Genomic DNA, 16,449 nt, shown 5'->3' with positions numbered 1-16,449 from the left:
TCTTATGATGCTTCCTTTCTACATTTTTACATAAAAAAAGCAAATGTTCCTAATGATGGAGAGAGACAGATTTTTGTCCTAAATTGTTCTCTAAGTAAAATATCACAAGCAGACGCCATGACAACAACAAAAATATCCACCTGCCTTCAAGCAACCAAAAACTACAATAACCTTCTAGTCCTTCATCTACTCAACAGTGGGGTGGTGGGGGGAAGAGTTCTTAAATGATACTATCCTGGAGTTTCATACACAAAGATTAAGCTGAAGTGTTTGGACACCTGAAATGATCTTGAATCCTTCCAAAGATTCAGATTTTAAAGAAGTGAGGTGACTCACGAAGGGCCAACGCACTAACAGAAAGTGCCAAACCACATTTGTATAGAATGATCTGAGCATGAGATAACCACCACATTTTCCCCTGGGCAATTATTCTACAGCTGGTATAGCAAAGTATTCTGGAACAAAAGGAGAGCCTGAAGTTTTTGTGTTTGTTTCTCCCACTGTCCCTTAAAACCTAAAACTAATATAGAAAGTGCCATCTCTACACATAATAGAGAAATAAGTGTTAAGGGTTGGCTAAGGTCTGAGAACCATATCTATGTGCATTTAGGTGCACTTAGGCTGGAGTCCATGGGTAAGACTTTGAACAGTCACTGGACCTTGGACAAGTTTCTCTACCTCGTCAAGCCTTCATTTACTCATCTGAAAATGGGACAAATTTGAGGAGGAAGAAAAGCATTGTGCTCTAAAGTGAAACACACCGAATTCAAAACACCTGGCAGATACAAGAGGAACGCATTCAGCCCTAGGGACCACTTGAGATGGTAGATGTTCTTGGGTCAACCAAGCAGTAAAAAAAACCGGCTCAGCGAGGTCAGTATGTTGCCCAAAGTCACACAGCTAATTGGTGACAGAGCAAGGATGGGGGGAAGATTAGCTCCAGCTCCTGGACTCCTAAACCACCACACTACAGTGTTTCAGTATACAGCCACAGAAGACTACTTTGTTGTGAGCTCCCATCCCAGGAGTCCATTAGCGGCCCCACAGAGACCCCCGCGCATCTTTTCAGAATTAAATTCTTGGGCCCTTCCACCAGAGCCTCTAATTCAGTGAGTCATGGTTAGATCTGTGAACCTAAACTCTTCAGAAGTTCCCTAGATGATTCTTCATTTACAGTCAGGTTTAGGAATCTTTGAATCACGTATATAGGTCTTGACTGCTTCTTCCAAGACCACTAGTCTGTGAGGACAGGATGTGCTCCCTTATACTTGTCAGCATGAACACAAATTCCTACCTGAAGCTCAGCGCTAGGAGTTATGCCACAAAAACACAAGACTTGAGACATTTTCATGGCGGGGGTGGGGGGGCGGGCGGGAAACCTAGTTCTAAGGTGAGGGGTAGGGGAGTTCATCGACCTTGCCTTAAGAGAATCCAGGTAATAGACCTAAATCTCTCTTCTAGGCACCATTTTACTTTTCCTCTAAAATGCATGCATTGGCATCTAACCAATTAAAGGATTAAGGTTTCCTTACCTAAAACTCTTAATCTTTCAGCTCCTACCACCACTTCGTTGTTATCTGCAGAGAAGAGCAATTTTCCAGAAACTGTCTTTACTTCAAACTTTTTGCCATAAGCTTCTACGGCTTTTGGACCTAGAAGCAGGAGTGAGAGAGAGAGTTAGTCTCATTGCATTCATTTACAAAGAGCTTTTCATAGAACACATACATATGACAAGACTGTATTGGCCTTGAATGTAAGTGGACTGGTTTTCAGAAGGCAACTGTGAAAGTCAGTCTTGTGACTCTAGCCATGTCTTGTCAATTACTTTTTATCATATGCTCTCAGGCTATGATTTTAAAGGCCATCGTGTCCCTTCTTCAGACTAATGTTTGGATGAGATCTCCCTTAGCTAACCACCAAATTTCTGTCAAATACTTGTAGATTTTGGCTTAAGTGTATCAAGGCACAGAAAGCTCAACACTCTTGAAGTAATCAGTGTATCTTTTGCCATCTTTCTCTTTTGGCCAACATCTGTAACCGTTGGAAAGGATGCTTTAAATTCAACTGAAGTTTGTCTCACTCTTAACCCAGTGGCTGCATGTGGCACCAGGCAAGTCTTCGTCCTCAGTATATAGATCATTTCCTGGCAGAAAAGGCTAGAATATATTGCTATTAATTGCTAGAAAGTTGTCAAATCTTTTATGCTAGAATTTCATTCAATACATTTTCAAAGGGTTTATCATAGGACAACAGATGCCATTCTTTTTTTTTTTTTTTAAAGATTTTATTTATTTATTTGACAGAGAAATCACAAGTAGACGGAGAGGCAGGCAGAGAGAGAGAGAGAGGGAAGCAGGCTCCCTGCCGAGCAGAGAGCCCGATGCGGGACTCGATCCCAGGACCCCGAGATCATGACCCGAGCCGAAGGCAGCGGCTTAACCACTGAGCCACCCAGGCGCCCAACAGATGCCATTCTTGAAGCCGGGCTATCATGATGGCATCTTCTGATGGAGACAGACACAAATTTAAACTCTAATGATTCAGAAAACTGCAGAGTTTTAGGTACCATGGAAAAAATAAAATGTTAGTGTGTTATAATTTTTTTAAAACAATAAAAACAACAACAAGAGGAGACCTTTTGGTTTCTCTGAGCTAGAGCTACCTAAATGCCTCAAGTTCAGGGGCCTCTTCAAAGCTGCTCTGCAAAAATGCATCAGAGAAACCTGGGGATGTAATCATCCTCACCGAACCTCACTCAGATCAAAAGGAATTTATCTTTTGGTCTGGAAATTCATAGAGGAAAAAAAAAATTTTTGAGGTTAGGGAGTAGAAATCTTTTATTTTCCCAAAACTCCACAGGGGATTCTGATGGGGCATTTTTGTCTCTGGTTATTTTTCAAGACAGTGTCACTTAACTATAAAAAGTAGTAGTGAAAGCGCCCTCAATGCCTTCCAGGCAAAGACCAAGAGGAACACAGATATAGGTGAACAAGTTGAGTTTATTATTCATTGCTGTGATGGAGAACACACACCATGGGCAACCACACAGGGCATCTCAGTAAAAAAAAAAAAAAAAAAAAAAAAAAAAAAAAAACTTATTAGAATTATTTGGTTTTATGTTAGGTTTTTTGGGGACTTGGTTCAAGGAAACAAGGCTTTGCTCTGGATTAAGTGCTATTGGAAAGTGGGAGTAATTTTACAACTGTCATGTTATCTATCTTTTATCTATCTCTTCTCTAGAGGTAGAGAAGACCAGAGAATGCTAAGGCTGTAATGGATAAAGAAGCAGCAGTCACTGATAGTAACCAGGATTGAGGGATGTTCGGTCACTTTAGTGGTTTGGATAAATGTTTCCATTTTTGTCTGTATTCAGACAAGATTAGAATTGTCTTTGTTTTTTGTGTTCTGTGGATCCCTCATGACCAACCAAGTGGCCTTCTCGGGTGCTGATGTTCTGCAAGATTATTTATGTTCAAACACGAGAACACAGAGGTTTGAGTTATGATTCCAAGACTACTCCTGGACATCTAGGGCTGCTGTTCTTATTGGCAGGACCACCAGACTAAGAATCAGAAGAATTATGTTCCAACTTTCTCATTGTCTAGTAATGTGACTTTGGGAAGATCCTTCGATCTTTCTGAACCTTTATTTCTGCGTCTATAAAAGTGTACTATCACCATCTATCTATTCTATTACGACATAGAAAGATTAAAAGGATCAAATTATTCTGTTTATAAAAACAACTTTCTAGGTGGGAAAGTGGTGTGAAATGTAGGGGACTTCTCTAGTGATTATCATCATTGTGATCATAACTCATCACTGTTTTTCTAATGCAATGGTCCCAACACATTGAAAACACTTAATGACAATCACCTCCCAGTGCCCTTGCCTCATTCACGTAATCAATCATGCCAATTTGGCAGTCCTCTTCTTCTGCCAATACATCCCCACGAGCCCTCTGACAAAAGGAAGGACACGGGAAAGGCTCCTGAATGAATGGGAAATTGAAACAGACATGGTAGAGACTTTCCAAATGGCATGGGACCTGGCCATGACTGCCTTTGTGCTGTAGCTGAGAAGAACAAGTGGGAGCAGAGCTAAGGAGTCTGTCAAGGTCACTAGGTCAGCTCCTGGAAGATCTGGGTCTGGAACTAAGCTCTCAGAATTGTTCTGAAGAACAGGGATGTGTTCTTCTGGAGAGAGAAGAGTGTTGAACTGGAAACAGGAGGAGCCCTAGGGGCGGGGCTTGCTTTGGGAGGATGGGTGGGAAGGGGCAGTGCAAAGCTGGAAACAAGGACCAGAGTGCAATCCGGAAAGAACAGAGATGGAAAGTGAGGACTTTGGATTAGGTGACTCGGGGAGGGCTCAGATGTGGCTGACTTCTTGATCACGCCAAAACTGTAAGTGAAATTTATATGACTTATTAATACATGGGGATTGTTAACTCTGTATTTTTTTAGTGGGGAGATTGGGGATCAGGAGGTGAAGAAGCGTTAATAAATGAATGAATGACCTCGGGATAGGCATACGGAAAGTACAGTTTGCCACTCTGGATCTAGTCAATGGCATAAGGGGGGTATGAGTGGGGAACAAAAAATGCTTGGCCTCTGCCTCCATAAACCTGGGCAGTATCATGAGATAAGGCCCCTGAGGTGTCGAGAACACCTGCCTGGGAAAAGCCAGTCTGCTCTGAACTTACGATTGGTTTATAAGACATTCAAGAGAATGTCCTAAAGACAATGAAGCAATCAGAGAACTCAAAACACAATTAAGTTATCTTGTTTTCCAGGGCTCCTCAGAACACAAAAAGGAATCTACCAAGGGCCAGAGCCATTTGCACACATAAAGCTCTGCAGTTGGCAGTTTCAGCCAAAACCCCACAGAGCAACTGTTGGCTCAATGGTGCAGATGGCTTGTCCTTTTGTTGATTTTACCTGGGGCTGCCAAATGTCCTAGACGTGGCTGAAATCTTTAAAAAAAGAAAGAAAGCAAGATAAATTCTGGAGGGAAATGCCAATAGAGCTGGAGACTGCTGAGGCGGTCCCTCAGTGGATTCACTGTTCCTCTCTGGGATGAAAAAACCATTACTTGTAACCAGCAACTACTCTCCAGCTAAGCTCCCTCAGTGCGTGGTGCTATGTGCAGAGGACTTCCTTAATGCATTTCCTACACTGGGAGGACTGGAACCCATCCGGACACACCAGCAGGCCCCCAGTTATGCCAGAGCTAGAAGGGGGTCATCCTGCCTAATTCCTCTCTCCCAGCTCCCTGGATCCTGATACCCTTCCATGCTCTGGTGAGATGCCATAAAAGGCTCGCCTACAACCCTTCTCCATGCAGGCCATAGGGCTTCGTCTATGCGCCACTACGGAGAGGACACTAAATCAGCCACAGGGTAGGCCAGATGTGCATTTGTGACCTTGTCTGGCAACTTCACTGTCACGGAAAGCCCTCTTCCATGAGAAAAATGGACCCGAGTTGCTAACATTGGGATTTCTACTGGGCCTCTGAGACCTTCCTGAGGTCAGCAGGAGTGTTGATCCTCAGGACTGCCTTCATCAACCTGGCTACTTGGACGAGAGCAGTCGTTTGTTCTGGGGCAGGCACGACACCAAGGAGAACAAGCTTTAGCAGGCCCTGTCTACCGGAGCTACTCTGTGCTTTCCACCACATGCATCCACGCAAACGAAGCCTGAAGGAAAACTGGAGGGGGTGAGCGTGCATGCGCCTCTGTACTTAGAATTATATTTTGAACCATCTATTATCCTCTCTAGTGATCATCTTGAAAGGCTCCTGCCAGCTGCTGTTAGAGTGGCTTTTTGCCCGTCTCATTTTAATATGAGCTATCTTGGGCCTCACTGTGAGAGCTCTGAGAGGTGTCTCAGCCGCCAGGAGGGCCTAACTTGGACGGGGGAGCCGGGAAGAGAGATGACAAGGAAGGACGGAAGAAAAAACAGAAGAGAAAAAGGAGAGACAGAGAGAGAGGAGAGATGTGGGAGACAGAAGGAGGAGGAAAGACAGGGAGAGAGAGAGAGAAGAGAGAAGCGTGGGGAGGGACGGGGCGGAATGGAAAGGGAGAACGGGGAAGGGAGCCGGGAGGAGGGGGGAAGGGCTTTGGGGAGAGAAGGGAGGAGGAGAGGTAGGGGTGGAGGAGGAGGGGTAGAGACAGCGCCGGAAGAATAGTCATTTGGGCACCGCCAGCTTTACCAAAACACAATCTCTCAAGTGACCCGAATCTCCCAAGGCAAATAGATGGCCAATGGTCCCCGGGCTAAGTAACTTCCTTTTGAACTGAGGAATCCGGGAACTGGAGGTCGGACTTATCTCCCTCCTGGAGGCAATTTTCCCTCACGCTGCTTAAATCACTGCTTACTGAAGCTGTTTATTTAATTATTTAGCACTATGACTGCGGGCCAGATGCTCTGTAAGCAAGGCGGCCAATCCGGGGGCGCCCGGAACAATGTGTTTACGGATTACAGGCTGCGCAGTGAGGTGGTTCCTCCCTCTGCTGGGAAATGGTCCCAGTCACCTGCTGGTCGCTGGTGGTGAGCCTCCAGACATCAGGGGCCGCGTGCTCCTGCAGGGCGCAGATACCCCTTCCCCGGCAAGCCTCGGGGCACAAGGCACCTGTTTCCCCTTGGCGTGTTTATGAGCGGGGGCGCCAGATGTTTTAATCACAGGGACGTTTCAGGGTGTCTGAGTGATGGGCTTCTCCGAATGTCCATCTGTACACTTCTGTCTCAGCCCGGAAGCCCAACAAATGGCATTGCCGCCCACAGTGCTACTTGGACGCACACCTCTTTTCCCGACCCCCGCGGGCATGCATAATGGCTCCTGCTTACCGGGTTCATAACCTACGCTGGGGGCACTGATCCTACCACTCAGCGCATTATTGAGACCGTAAGGCCCAGGCCTCTTGTTATGGCCGTGACGTGAATAACCAAACCTCGTAATATGCGGCTGAAAACCCTGTGGGTGCAGATCTGCTCTAATGAAAGCGACCACACACACATCATCAATGGAGCTACATCTGCATTTTGCAGTTGAGTCAGGTTCAAAGTCAGGACACAGCGCAAACATGGTATGGATTCAAATTACCTTCAAAAATCCCCTTTACACCCCATAAAGTCTGTGTGCAGGGTTTTGTGTATATTATGCTGTCTCTGTTAATCCAACCCAGCCAGCCTGTCCTCCAGCATGGGAGCAGAGAGCTTTTCTGTCGTTGAGCACCAGATGAAACAGCTGGCTTCTTCTATTTAGGAGCCCTGTTACATGAAAAATAGCTTATTGCCCCTCTAAATGAGTATTGTTGGGTTTGCATAAGTTAAATGTGTACATATGATGAGGCTTTACCCTTTAGCAGAACCATGGCACATATGCTACCCTCTCCTCCATGCTGTAAAACATGTTAGCGTGCATTTCCTTCATTAGTTCACGTGCTGTTGCATTCAGTGTTAGGCTCTATGTTCTCTGGGCACTTAGTGAGGGGCAGGCACTGCCAAGTCCTTTAGTTTCTTACCTGTGATGAGCTGAGTTAGCACTTTAGTCTGGTCATTGAGAATGTTCACTGTAACATTTCTGGCTGATTTGAAGTACAGGGCATTACCCTGTAATAAGAAAAGAAGAAAAACACATGTAAATGGCAAATTCTGAAACAAAGCACTGAAACCACAACTCTCCAAGGGGCTGAACTGGTCTCTCTGAGTGCTAATTGATGTGTCTTTATTTGGAAACTCCAAATGTCTTCATGATCCCCACATACATGAGAACTGGCATTCATCCAAAATGGATTTCCTCTGAAGAGACCCACAGAGACACACTCAAAATAGATTTCCCTAACACACACACACACACACACACACACACACACACACACACACAGAGTTGAATCAGAGGCAACCCAGCGACAAAGAGTCCCTTAGATTTTACTATAGATGTGAGTTATCTTTGGCACATAGAATGATCAGGAATGACTGGTAATCTCCTAATTTCACACTTTCTAGTTTGTAATTTCTCCAGAGGAACAATGGAGGGTTCTTATAGGAGAGCAGAAAGCGAGTGGAAAATACCCAAGGTCAGCCCCTCAGGCCTCCTCACCTGCTGTGAGAATCCAGGTGCAATCCAAACCAAAAGATTCTCTGGGCTTTCATCCAATGTTTCTTTTGTCAAAGAGAGCACCCTGGTCCATTTGCACACAGTGGCAGACATTTCTGAGAATGACTCAGAACAGGGGCTGGCATACTTTTTCTGCAAAGGGTCTGATAGTAAATATTTTGGGTTTTGTGGGATGTACAGTTTCTGTGGTAACTACTCAACTCCTAACTGCTGTTTTGGTGCCAAACCATCACAGATCGTACACAGACAAATGGCTCTGGCTGCATGCCAGCAAAACTTATTTCATGGACAGTGACATTTGAATTTCAAATAATTTTAAATTTAACATAATCTCACTGTATCCTAGAATATTATTCTTCCTTTTTCCCCCTCAAATCATTTAAAAATGTAAAATGTCTTCTTATTTCACTGGCCAAATGAGAATAGGTAGAGGGGCCAGATTTCGCCCACAGACCGTAGTTTGTCAACCCCTGACTGAGGTGTTCTCCCTTTTCTGAAGTAAACCAAAGCCATAACTAAAGAATGAAATGCTGCTAGAGCACGTCAGGATCCAAATAGCTATTAAAAGGAAGGAATGTGGGGAGTCATTCTCTTCTTTCTAAACCTTTGTTCCCACGTGGCATTTATCTGCCCGAAAATTCTGTAATACCACTGAGTCCCGAGCTGGAAAAACCAGGGTCCTAAGAGCGGTGCGGAAAGTGATGATGAGTAAGACTCCCTTTTATTTTTAAAGTCTTAGGATCTAATGGGATCAGTAAGATGGACACGTGAATAATACTAGGCAGAGACCGATCCCAGGTGATTAAGGAGCTGCAAACAGAGTAGGTGCAGAACTTTCCTGAAGGGTAAGATTATTCATAGCTTGAGGCTGTGGCATGCGCAGCAAAGGAGAAGTTTGTGAATGGTTCAACTGAACCTTAAAGAGAGTATAGGTAAGTTTCACCATTACGAAATGAAAAAAGGAGATCATGGAGGTAGGAAGCTTGTGGGATGAGTGTCTCGTGTCTTTTCCTTCTGAAGCTGGCAGGGCGTAGGAGAGGATTCGTGAGCTCAGCCTAGCAGCCGCACGTGGCAGAGTGGCTGGCCACTGGGGACAAGGCGGCCACCAGCATGGTTTTCCAGTGTCCCGTCCCCCTCACCCAAGCCCCTGTGGAAAACTCCAATGCATCGGGAGTTGCCCTAATGAAACGGAAGCCACCATCTCCCTCCCTGACCCTAGGACAACACCTCTGGCCCAAGGTGAACTTCAAAAATGGAAAACCTATGCCCAGGATCCATCCAGGCCCTGCAGAACCAGATCCCCTCAGGCCAGTGCTGTTGTCCCAGTGTCAGGGAGAGAGACGGTGCCTTCTGTCTCATCAGGGCAACTGCAGATTCACTGGAATCCCCCACAATGGCTTCAAGATAACATTCTGCCTGATGGTAAACTTTTTGCTTTGTTTTCTAATTAGCTAGGAGAAGAAGACATTTACTATTGTCATAGGCTTCTATCTTCTGTCCATCATGTAACAAATATTAGCCTAAAATAGTTTCTTTGGCATAGCACTTGGCAGTCCTTGAAAGTTCTACTTAAAACTTTTAAATCGATTCAAGTAATGTGAGGATTCAGAACCTGGGACCCGGACAGGAGGTTATAGGTTTCTAGAAGTTAATGTACTAATTCTTTTATTCGGCAAGCTGGCGCTGCAGAGGGAAGAGCCACATAGGTGTGAAAGAATGGGATATATTCTGTTGCCACTGACTGGTGTGTGAGCAAATCACTTAAGTGCTCTGTGGGTCATTCTGCACACTCTCTACCATCAACACGGCTAGGATCAGCGAGCTCACAGCTGACACAACTGGGCACTCACTGAGTGCCATGTTTGCAACGGAAGCCTGGGAGTCCGTCCACCTGCCTAGTTTACGGTCCCCACTCAACCACTTGCCAGTTGGGTGCCCATAGGCAAAGTAGTAGTTCTAAGCCTCAGTTTCTTGATATGTACAATGGCACGAAAATGGCTGAATTATTACAATTCACTTATTACTGAAATTACTAAATTCTTTATGTAATGATTAAAACACACATGGTCCAGCGTCATGCACACAGTAAATCCTCCAGCAGTCCCCACCCCTCATTTGCCAAAACTGCTTGAGTGGCGGGATTGGGGGGGGAGTGCAGACAGAGGCAGGAGGAGGAGGGGAAGGAGGGAGGGAAAGATGGAGAGAAATGAGGAAGACCTCCCTTTGCATTACCAATCTTCACAACCCATTTGGGCAGTCGTCAGGGGTTTCTTTATTTCCAGCAACTTCCATCTCCGTATTTCAGAGGATCTTCCTCTGTGCGGCTGGCAAACCACTAATTTTCAAATCCCAGTTTCTTCAAATGTTACTTGCTTGCCCTTAATATTATTCAAGTAATCCCACGGCAGAAAAAAAACTCCCAACAGCTTTGCTTAAGGTTTATAGCAAGAGATATAAGAAAGCCACCCATTCCTTTTTATTAATGTGTCAAAATATTATAATAATTTACCATTAATTGTTCTAATATGCTAAGATCAGTCTTTGCTACATCAGGGTTTAAACAAAAAGCCTCATTCTAGCCTGGGAGGTGTTGCTGCAATCTTCCCAGCAGAGACCCTGATAACAAAAAAATTACCAGGTAAGATGCATGAGGCAGCTTACAGACTCCAAACTGCCTCTCGTGGCAGCCGGTCAGTGTGACTTTTATTTGGCTATCTGTGCTTAGTGACACTAAACCGGGCACGTACCAGCCAAGCAAAGAATCCCTGGGGTCTTGGCAGTATTAGAATGAAGAAGGGAAATGCTCTCCTGTCTGTGTTCCTCCTACTCACGACTGCAGGCTCCCTGGGAGGGGAGGTTAATTTCTGATACAGAAGATTCTGCCCTGGGGCTGGTGAATTTCACTAACTGACCTCAATGCAGCCATCCGAGGATGAGGATAAGGGGCTTGCAGGAAACTGCTGGCAGGTCCGCTCTGCAGGGCAGAAAGGAGTCTGGCAGACCCACAGCGTCTGATGAAGATCAGAGCTCTGGACCAGGTCAAGTCAGTCTGAGGCCAGTCAGCCCTCGATTCTTCTGGACACAGGGTGAGCCCCACTGGGAGATGGGGAAGGGAGGCCAGCACCACCATTCTTCCCACACTGGGAGAGGAGGACAGTCCATCCACATCGGTTCTCTCCCCCAAATAACTAGAGCGTGCAGCAGAATCCCTGTCACATCTGTCTCTCTAGAGCAGAACATACAGAACAAAATCAAACCTTTTCTGGATGACTCAAGACCACTGACATGGACATTATTTGTTCTACAATGCCCTCGAGGGGCTATCAAGGCACGTGGCTACTTGAACACGAAATGGCTCCATCAGGCTGACATTTTAAAATCAGTGTGACTTATTAAAAAAAAAAGTATCATTTATTCTTGTATCAAAACAAGTATTAAATATCAAGTATTGTAACGCTTCCAGTCAAAGAGCAATGGCTCATAGCTCTTACAACTGCAAGAGCATTCAACTTGCCAGAATGTTCCTCCACAGGTTTCTTCTCCTGTGGCCCCGAATATGCTTCCACACTATCTCTTGATTTATCAACTTTAGACGTTATCCACTGAACTTCTGCAATAGTATGGACTCTTCCATACAACTTGGGTAAAATCAATATTCAGAATCTACATTACTGTGATTATGCATATATTGTCCACAGCTTTAACTGTATATCCTTCCCTTTCTTGTACATTTATTTTTTCTTTTCCTGGAGCCCATAAATGCTTTATTTTTTTAAAAATGCTTTATTTTCTAAATGTTCTTTTTTTCTTCCTACTCTTTAATCCTTTTTCTTTAGTTTCTAATTTTGGGGTCATACTTTAAGTTCCAATTATTCTGTTAACTTTTTTTTAAGCTTGACTATCATAATCTTAGTTTTTAAGAGCATTTTCTTATTCTCTGACCCTTCCTTTTTATGCCATCCCTTCCTTGTTTGATGGATGTGCTCTTCTGTCTTCCATGAGAATAAAAAAGCTGATTGGAAGTTCTGTGTTTCTAGATGGGTGAACTTTCCACAGGGCACAGTAGTGGGGGTTTGGCTAATTCACTGGAGAGTGTCCAGATGTCAGTAGCAGTGGGTAGTCAGTACCCGTGGGCTAATCTCATCAAAAAAGAAATCTGTAACTCCTGCCAGGAAAGTGGTGCGTGTAACTTTTGATATAGGAGAGCTGAGTGTCAGAGGGGAAGGCGGCTGGGCATTTTGCTGCTCAGGGACAGACTTTCAGTTAAACCCATATACATACCTTATCCCTGACCCCATCTGTGCCTAATGTCCAGAGGCCAGAGGTCCTCTGGCCAAACTTTCTTTCTCTTTTCTTTCCCTTTAAAGATTTTATGTATTTATTTGAGAGAGCAAGCAAGAGCGAGCATGAGCAGAGGGAAAAGGCAGAGGGAGAGGGAGGAGCAGGCTCCCTCCTGAGCAGGGAGACCGATGTAGGACTTGATCCCAGGACTCTGGGATCATGACCTGAACTGAAGGCAGATGCTTAACCAACTGAGTCACACAAGTGCTCTGGTCAAATTTTCTAGAGAACCATCTTCTAATCTTCTGTGAGGTTGGGAAGAGGTACTTACTACCTAACCAGGTCCACTGTGGGTAGGAACTGGGGATAGATGGAGAGCCTGAGTGAGTGCAGATTTTTGACCAATCCAGGTCACTGTTGACTTCTGTGGGACCCAGACACTGCACTTAAAATGCCTCATGGGTAAGTGGCCCTGTCCCACTCACTTCCTGGTGTGGCTTTCAATCCTGCAGCCATGCCTAGCTCTCATCTACCTTTCTCCATCATTCTCTCTCAACTGTTTTCTCTCCCTTTCTTTGTGACCATGTATGCTTACCCCTTTTCACTTCTGTTCTCCATTCACTGTCTTTTTCAGTGGGGTTTTTGAAACTTTTTTGTTTGTTTGTTTCTTGAGAGAGAGAGAGAGAGAGAGAGAACATACAAGCCAGGGGAGGAGGGAGGGGGAGCAAGGGAGAGGGAGAGAGAGCACCTTAAGCTCCATTCCCATTGCAGATCTCAGCTTAGGGCTGGATCTCATGACTCTTGAGGTCATGACCTGAGCTGAAATCAAAAGTCAGATGCTTAACCAACTGAGCCACCCAGGTACCCCATCAAAAGAGTTTTGGATGAAGCAGAGACCCACTACCATTTCTCTCTGCTGGCAGTCTGTTCACCTCTAGAGCCCCCTCATACTACTGCCTTCTTAAGAAGAAAGCAGGTTAAAATTGTGTGTAAATCAAGAACAAGTAGGCTCTGCCCAGGACCCAACAGCTTTCTTAAGCATTTTATACATACTACATGAATATCTAGAACACAGACACTGTCTTGGGCCCTGGAGAATGGGAAAGATTTGACCTTTATCTTTGAGAAGCTCCTTGCCCAGGGGAGACTGAATTTATGCTATATAATCATGAAAACAACATGATATCCCTTCCGTGGACATCTATCCTTTCCCGATATGAAAGGTGGCAATTTAAATATTTGCCTTTGATGGCAGCTCTGTCACCCCAGTCCGTTCTGAAGGGATATGGCTCCTAGAAGTCACTTCTTTTTATAACCACTCATGATAGTAGATTTTGCTTGCTCTCTGAGGAGCTAACCGTCTGATCTGGGCATTTAAATAAATGGAGGAAACCACAACACAGCACATACAGAAGCACATTCCACAGTCATGGGAGGCTTTTAGCTCTCAGTGTGAAGTTCAGAGAAGGAAGGGACCAGTGTGGCTAGAGTTCTCAGATGCCTTCCAGAGTACGGTTCACCAGCTTCCATCCATTCAAGATAGTTTAAAAGAGCACAGATTCCATCTGGCATTAACTTCGCTAACAAGGGAGGCTTGCCCTTGTGCAGCCAGGGTTCAGGGTGTGAGCTTTGGGGTCAGACAGACTTTGGCGGGAATCGCAGCTCTACTTTGTTACTAACTGTGTGGCCTTGGGTAGGTCATTTCTTTTCTTTGAGCCCCAGTTTCTATACTTATGAAATGAAGTCAAAGGCTACTTAATAGTGTTGATAGGAGGATTGAGAAAGACAACATGTGTCAAGTGCTTGGCATAGTGGCTACCAAAATATTTCATCAACCATAAGAAAAAACAAAACCTACATGATGAGGACCCCTTGGAAAATGCTGATCCTAGAACTGAGGCAAGAAATACACAAGATGAGTCAGGAGCATCTTGAGTCCAGAAAGAAAGGAAGTGCTCAAAGAGCAAATAAGAAACCAAACAGAAAAATACCTCATCATTAAGGGAGGAGGTGAAAAGGACACAGGAGACAACTCCAAGAGTGTGTAATGGCCAAAGCTGGAATAATTTCAACAAAATACAGAATGCAGCATTGAATTATAACCCAAAGCATTAAATAAATATCTATTAGCCCAGACTGATATAAGTGATTGATAAGCAAACAGGAGAGAATAAGCATATCTTTCATGTACAAAAATTCCAGCCAATTTTCATAGTTAACTCCTTACTCCTTAAAGGTGGGTTGCACCTAGTGACTTCCTTTCAAGGAGTATAGCAGGTAACTTCCCAGTGGGGAAATCTGACAAACACTGCATCAGCCAACTAGTCCAGGTCAAAATCAGCATGAGCCTCTGATTTACGTGAAGAAAATGTTCTAGGGGTACCTGGGTGGCTCAGTGGGTTAAAGCCTCTGCCTTCAGCTCAAATCATGATCCCAGGGTCCTGGGATCAAGTCCCACATCGGGCTCTCTGCTCAGAAGGGAGCCTGCTTCCCTCTCTCTCTCTGCCTGCCTCTCTGCCTACTTGTGATCTCTGTCTGTCAAATAAATAAATAAATAATCTTTAAAAAAAAAGAAAAGAAAATGTTTTACCTCTGTGATCTTTATCTTCAAAACCCATAACACTCATCTAATAATGAGGAAAACATCAGACAAGTCTCAGTTGAAAGTAATTTTGCAAAATATATGACGACCAGTACTCTTCAAAACTGGTAAGGTCATCAAAACCAAGGAAAGTCTGAGAAACTATCACAGCTAAGAAGAACCTTTTCAAGAAACATAAACACTGAATGTGATGTGGCATTCTGGACGAGATACTAATAAGGAGATTAGTTAAAACTAAGTAAATCTGAATAAAGAATGGACTGTAGTTAGTAACAATGTGTCGATTCTGGTTCATTAATTTTGACAAAAATACCAAATTAATGAGATACTAGTAATAAGGGAGACTATGAGAAATATAGGAATACTGCACTGTCTTTACAACTTTTCTGCATATATACAACTATTTTTAAAAGCTTAGGTTTTTTTGAAAGGTATATTCAAGCTGCCAAATTCTAAGATCCAGAACTTTGGGCAGAGACTTTGGGAAGCCAGCCATCTCTGAGCAGGCAGCAAGCTTACTCCATTACGGACATGTGATTTCACTTTGGGATTGATAACATTAATGGGAAATTCTCCCTTATAACCATTTACATGAATTTTATCTTTAGGAATACTAAATAAATAATGGTGTATAGGTCTCTCATAGACAATCCTCCTTCCAGGGCTCTCTGTACACTATCATTCTTCCCTGGAGCTTATAGAAAACACTGCCATCAGAAATCCCCACCTCTTTTCAGCAGGTATGACAACATACTGGCTCTAGCTCTTAATATGACCAGAAAAAAAATATGACACTTACTTAGATTTGTCATCAAAGCCATCTTCCAAGGGAAGTTCATAAATTTACCTCTAGAAAGCTTCCAATGTCCCTATTCTCATTATTAATCTGAACAGGATGCTTTAGTTGGCTCTGATTTGACCCTTTTAAGAGCAGGACAAGTATTTAAAAACAACAACAAAGTCTGGTTATTTTTTATGTTATTTAAGAATATCTCTCCAGAGGAGTCAAGATGGCAGAGAAGTAGCAGGCTGAGACTACATCAGGTAGCAGGAGATCAGCTAGATAGCTTATCTACACACTACAAACACCTACAAATCCAATGGGAGATTGAAGAGAAGAAGAACAGCAATTCCAGAAACAGAAAATCAACCACTTTCTGAAAGGTAGGACTGGCGGAGAAGTGACTCCAAAGCGACTGGAAGATAGACCGTGGGGGGAAGGGCCGGTTCCCGGCAAGCAGCGGAGCAATGGGGCAATAAATCAGGACTTTTAAAAGTCTGTTCTGCTGAGGGATATCACTCCAGAAGCTAAACCGGGGTGAAGCCCATGTGGGGTTACCGTGGCCTCAGGTCCCGCAGGGTCACAGAAGGATCGGGGGTGTCTGAGTGTCACAGAGCTTGCAGGTATTAGAATGGGGAAGCCGGCTACAGAGACAGAGCCGAGGAGTGAG

General features: G+C 44.3%; 1 protein-coding gene across 3 annotated transcripts in view; it reads right to left on the bottom strand.

The window, feature by feature from the left end:
* Nucleotides 1-16,449, bottom strand: part of SGCD (sarcoglycan delta) — a 568,809-nt gene that overhangs the window by 135,327 nt on the left and 417,033 nt on the right. For all 3 annotated transcript variants that reach the window (XM_004737739.2, XM_004737738.3, XM_004737737.3), the window contains exons 4-5: nucleotides 7,520-7,607; nucleotides 1,533-1,652 (exon numbers count right to left, since the gene is read on the bottom strand). In XM_004737739.2, coding sequence (XP_004737796.1) covers nucleotides 1,533-1,652; nucleotides 7,520-7,607 — 208 coding nt within the window. The remainder of the gene's footprint in view (nucleotides 1-1,532; nucleotides 1,653-7,519; nucleotides 7,608-16,449) is intronic.

The sequence above is a fragment of the Mustela putorius genome, unplaced genomic scaffold (assembly GCF_011764305.1).
Source record: "Mustela putorius furo isolate JIRA1106 unplaced genomic scaffold, ASM1176430v1.1 tig00000407_pilon_pilon_pilon, whole genome shotgun sequence".
Taxonomy (NCBI): Eukaryota; Metazoa; Chordata; class Mammalia; order Carnivora; family Mustelidae; genus Mustela; species Mustela putorius.
This window is presented reverse-complemented; position numbering and strand designations above follow the sequence as displayed.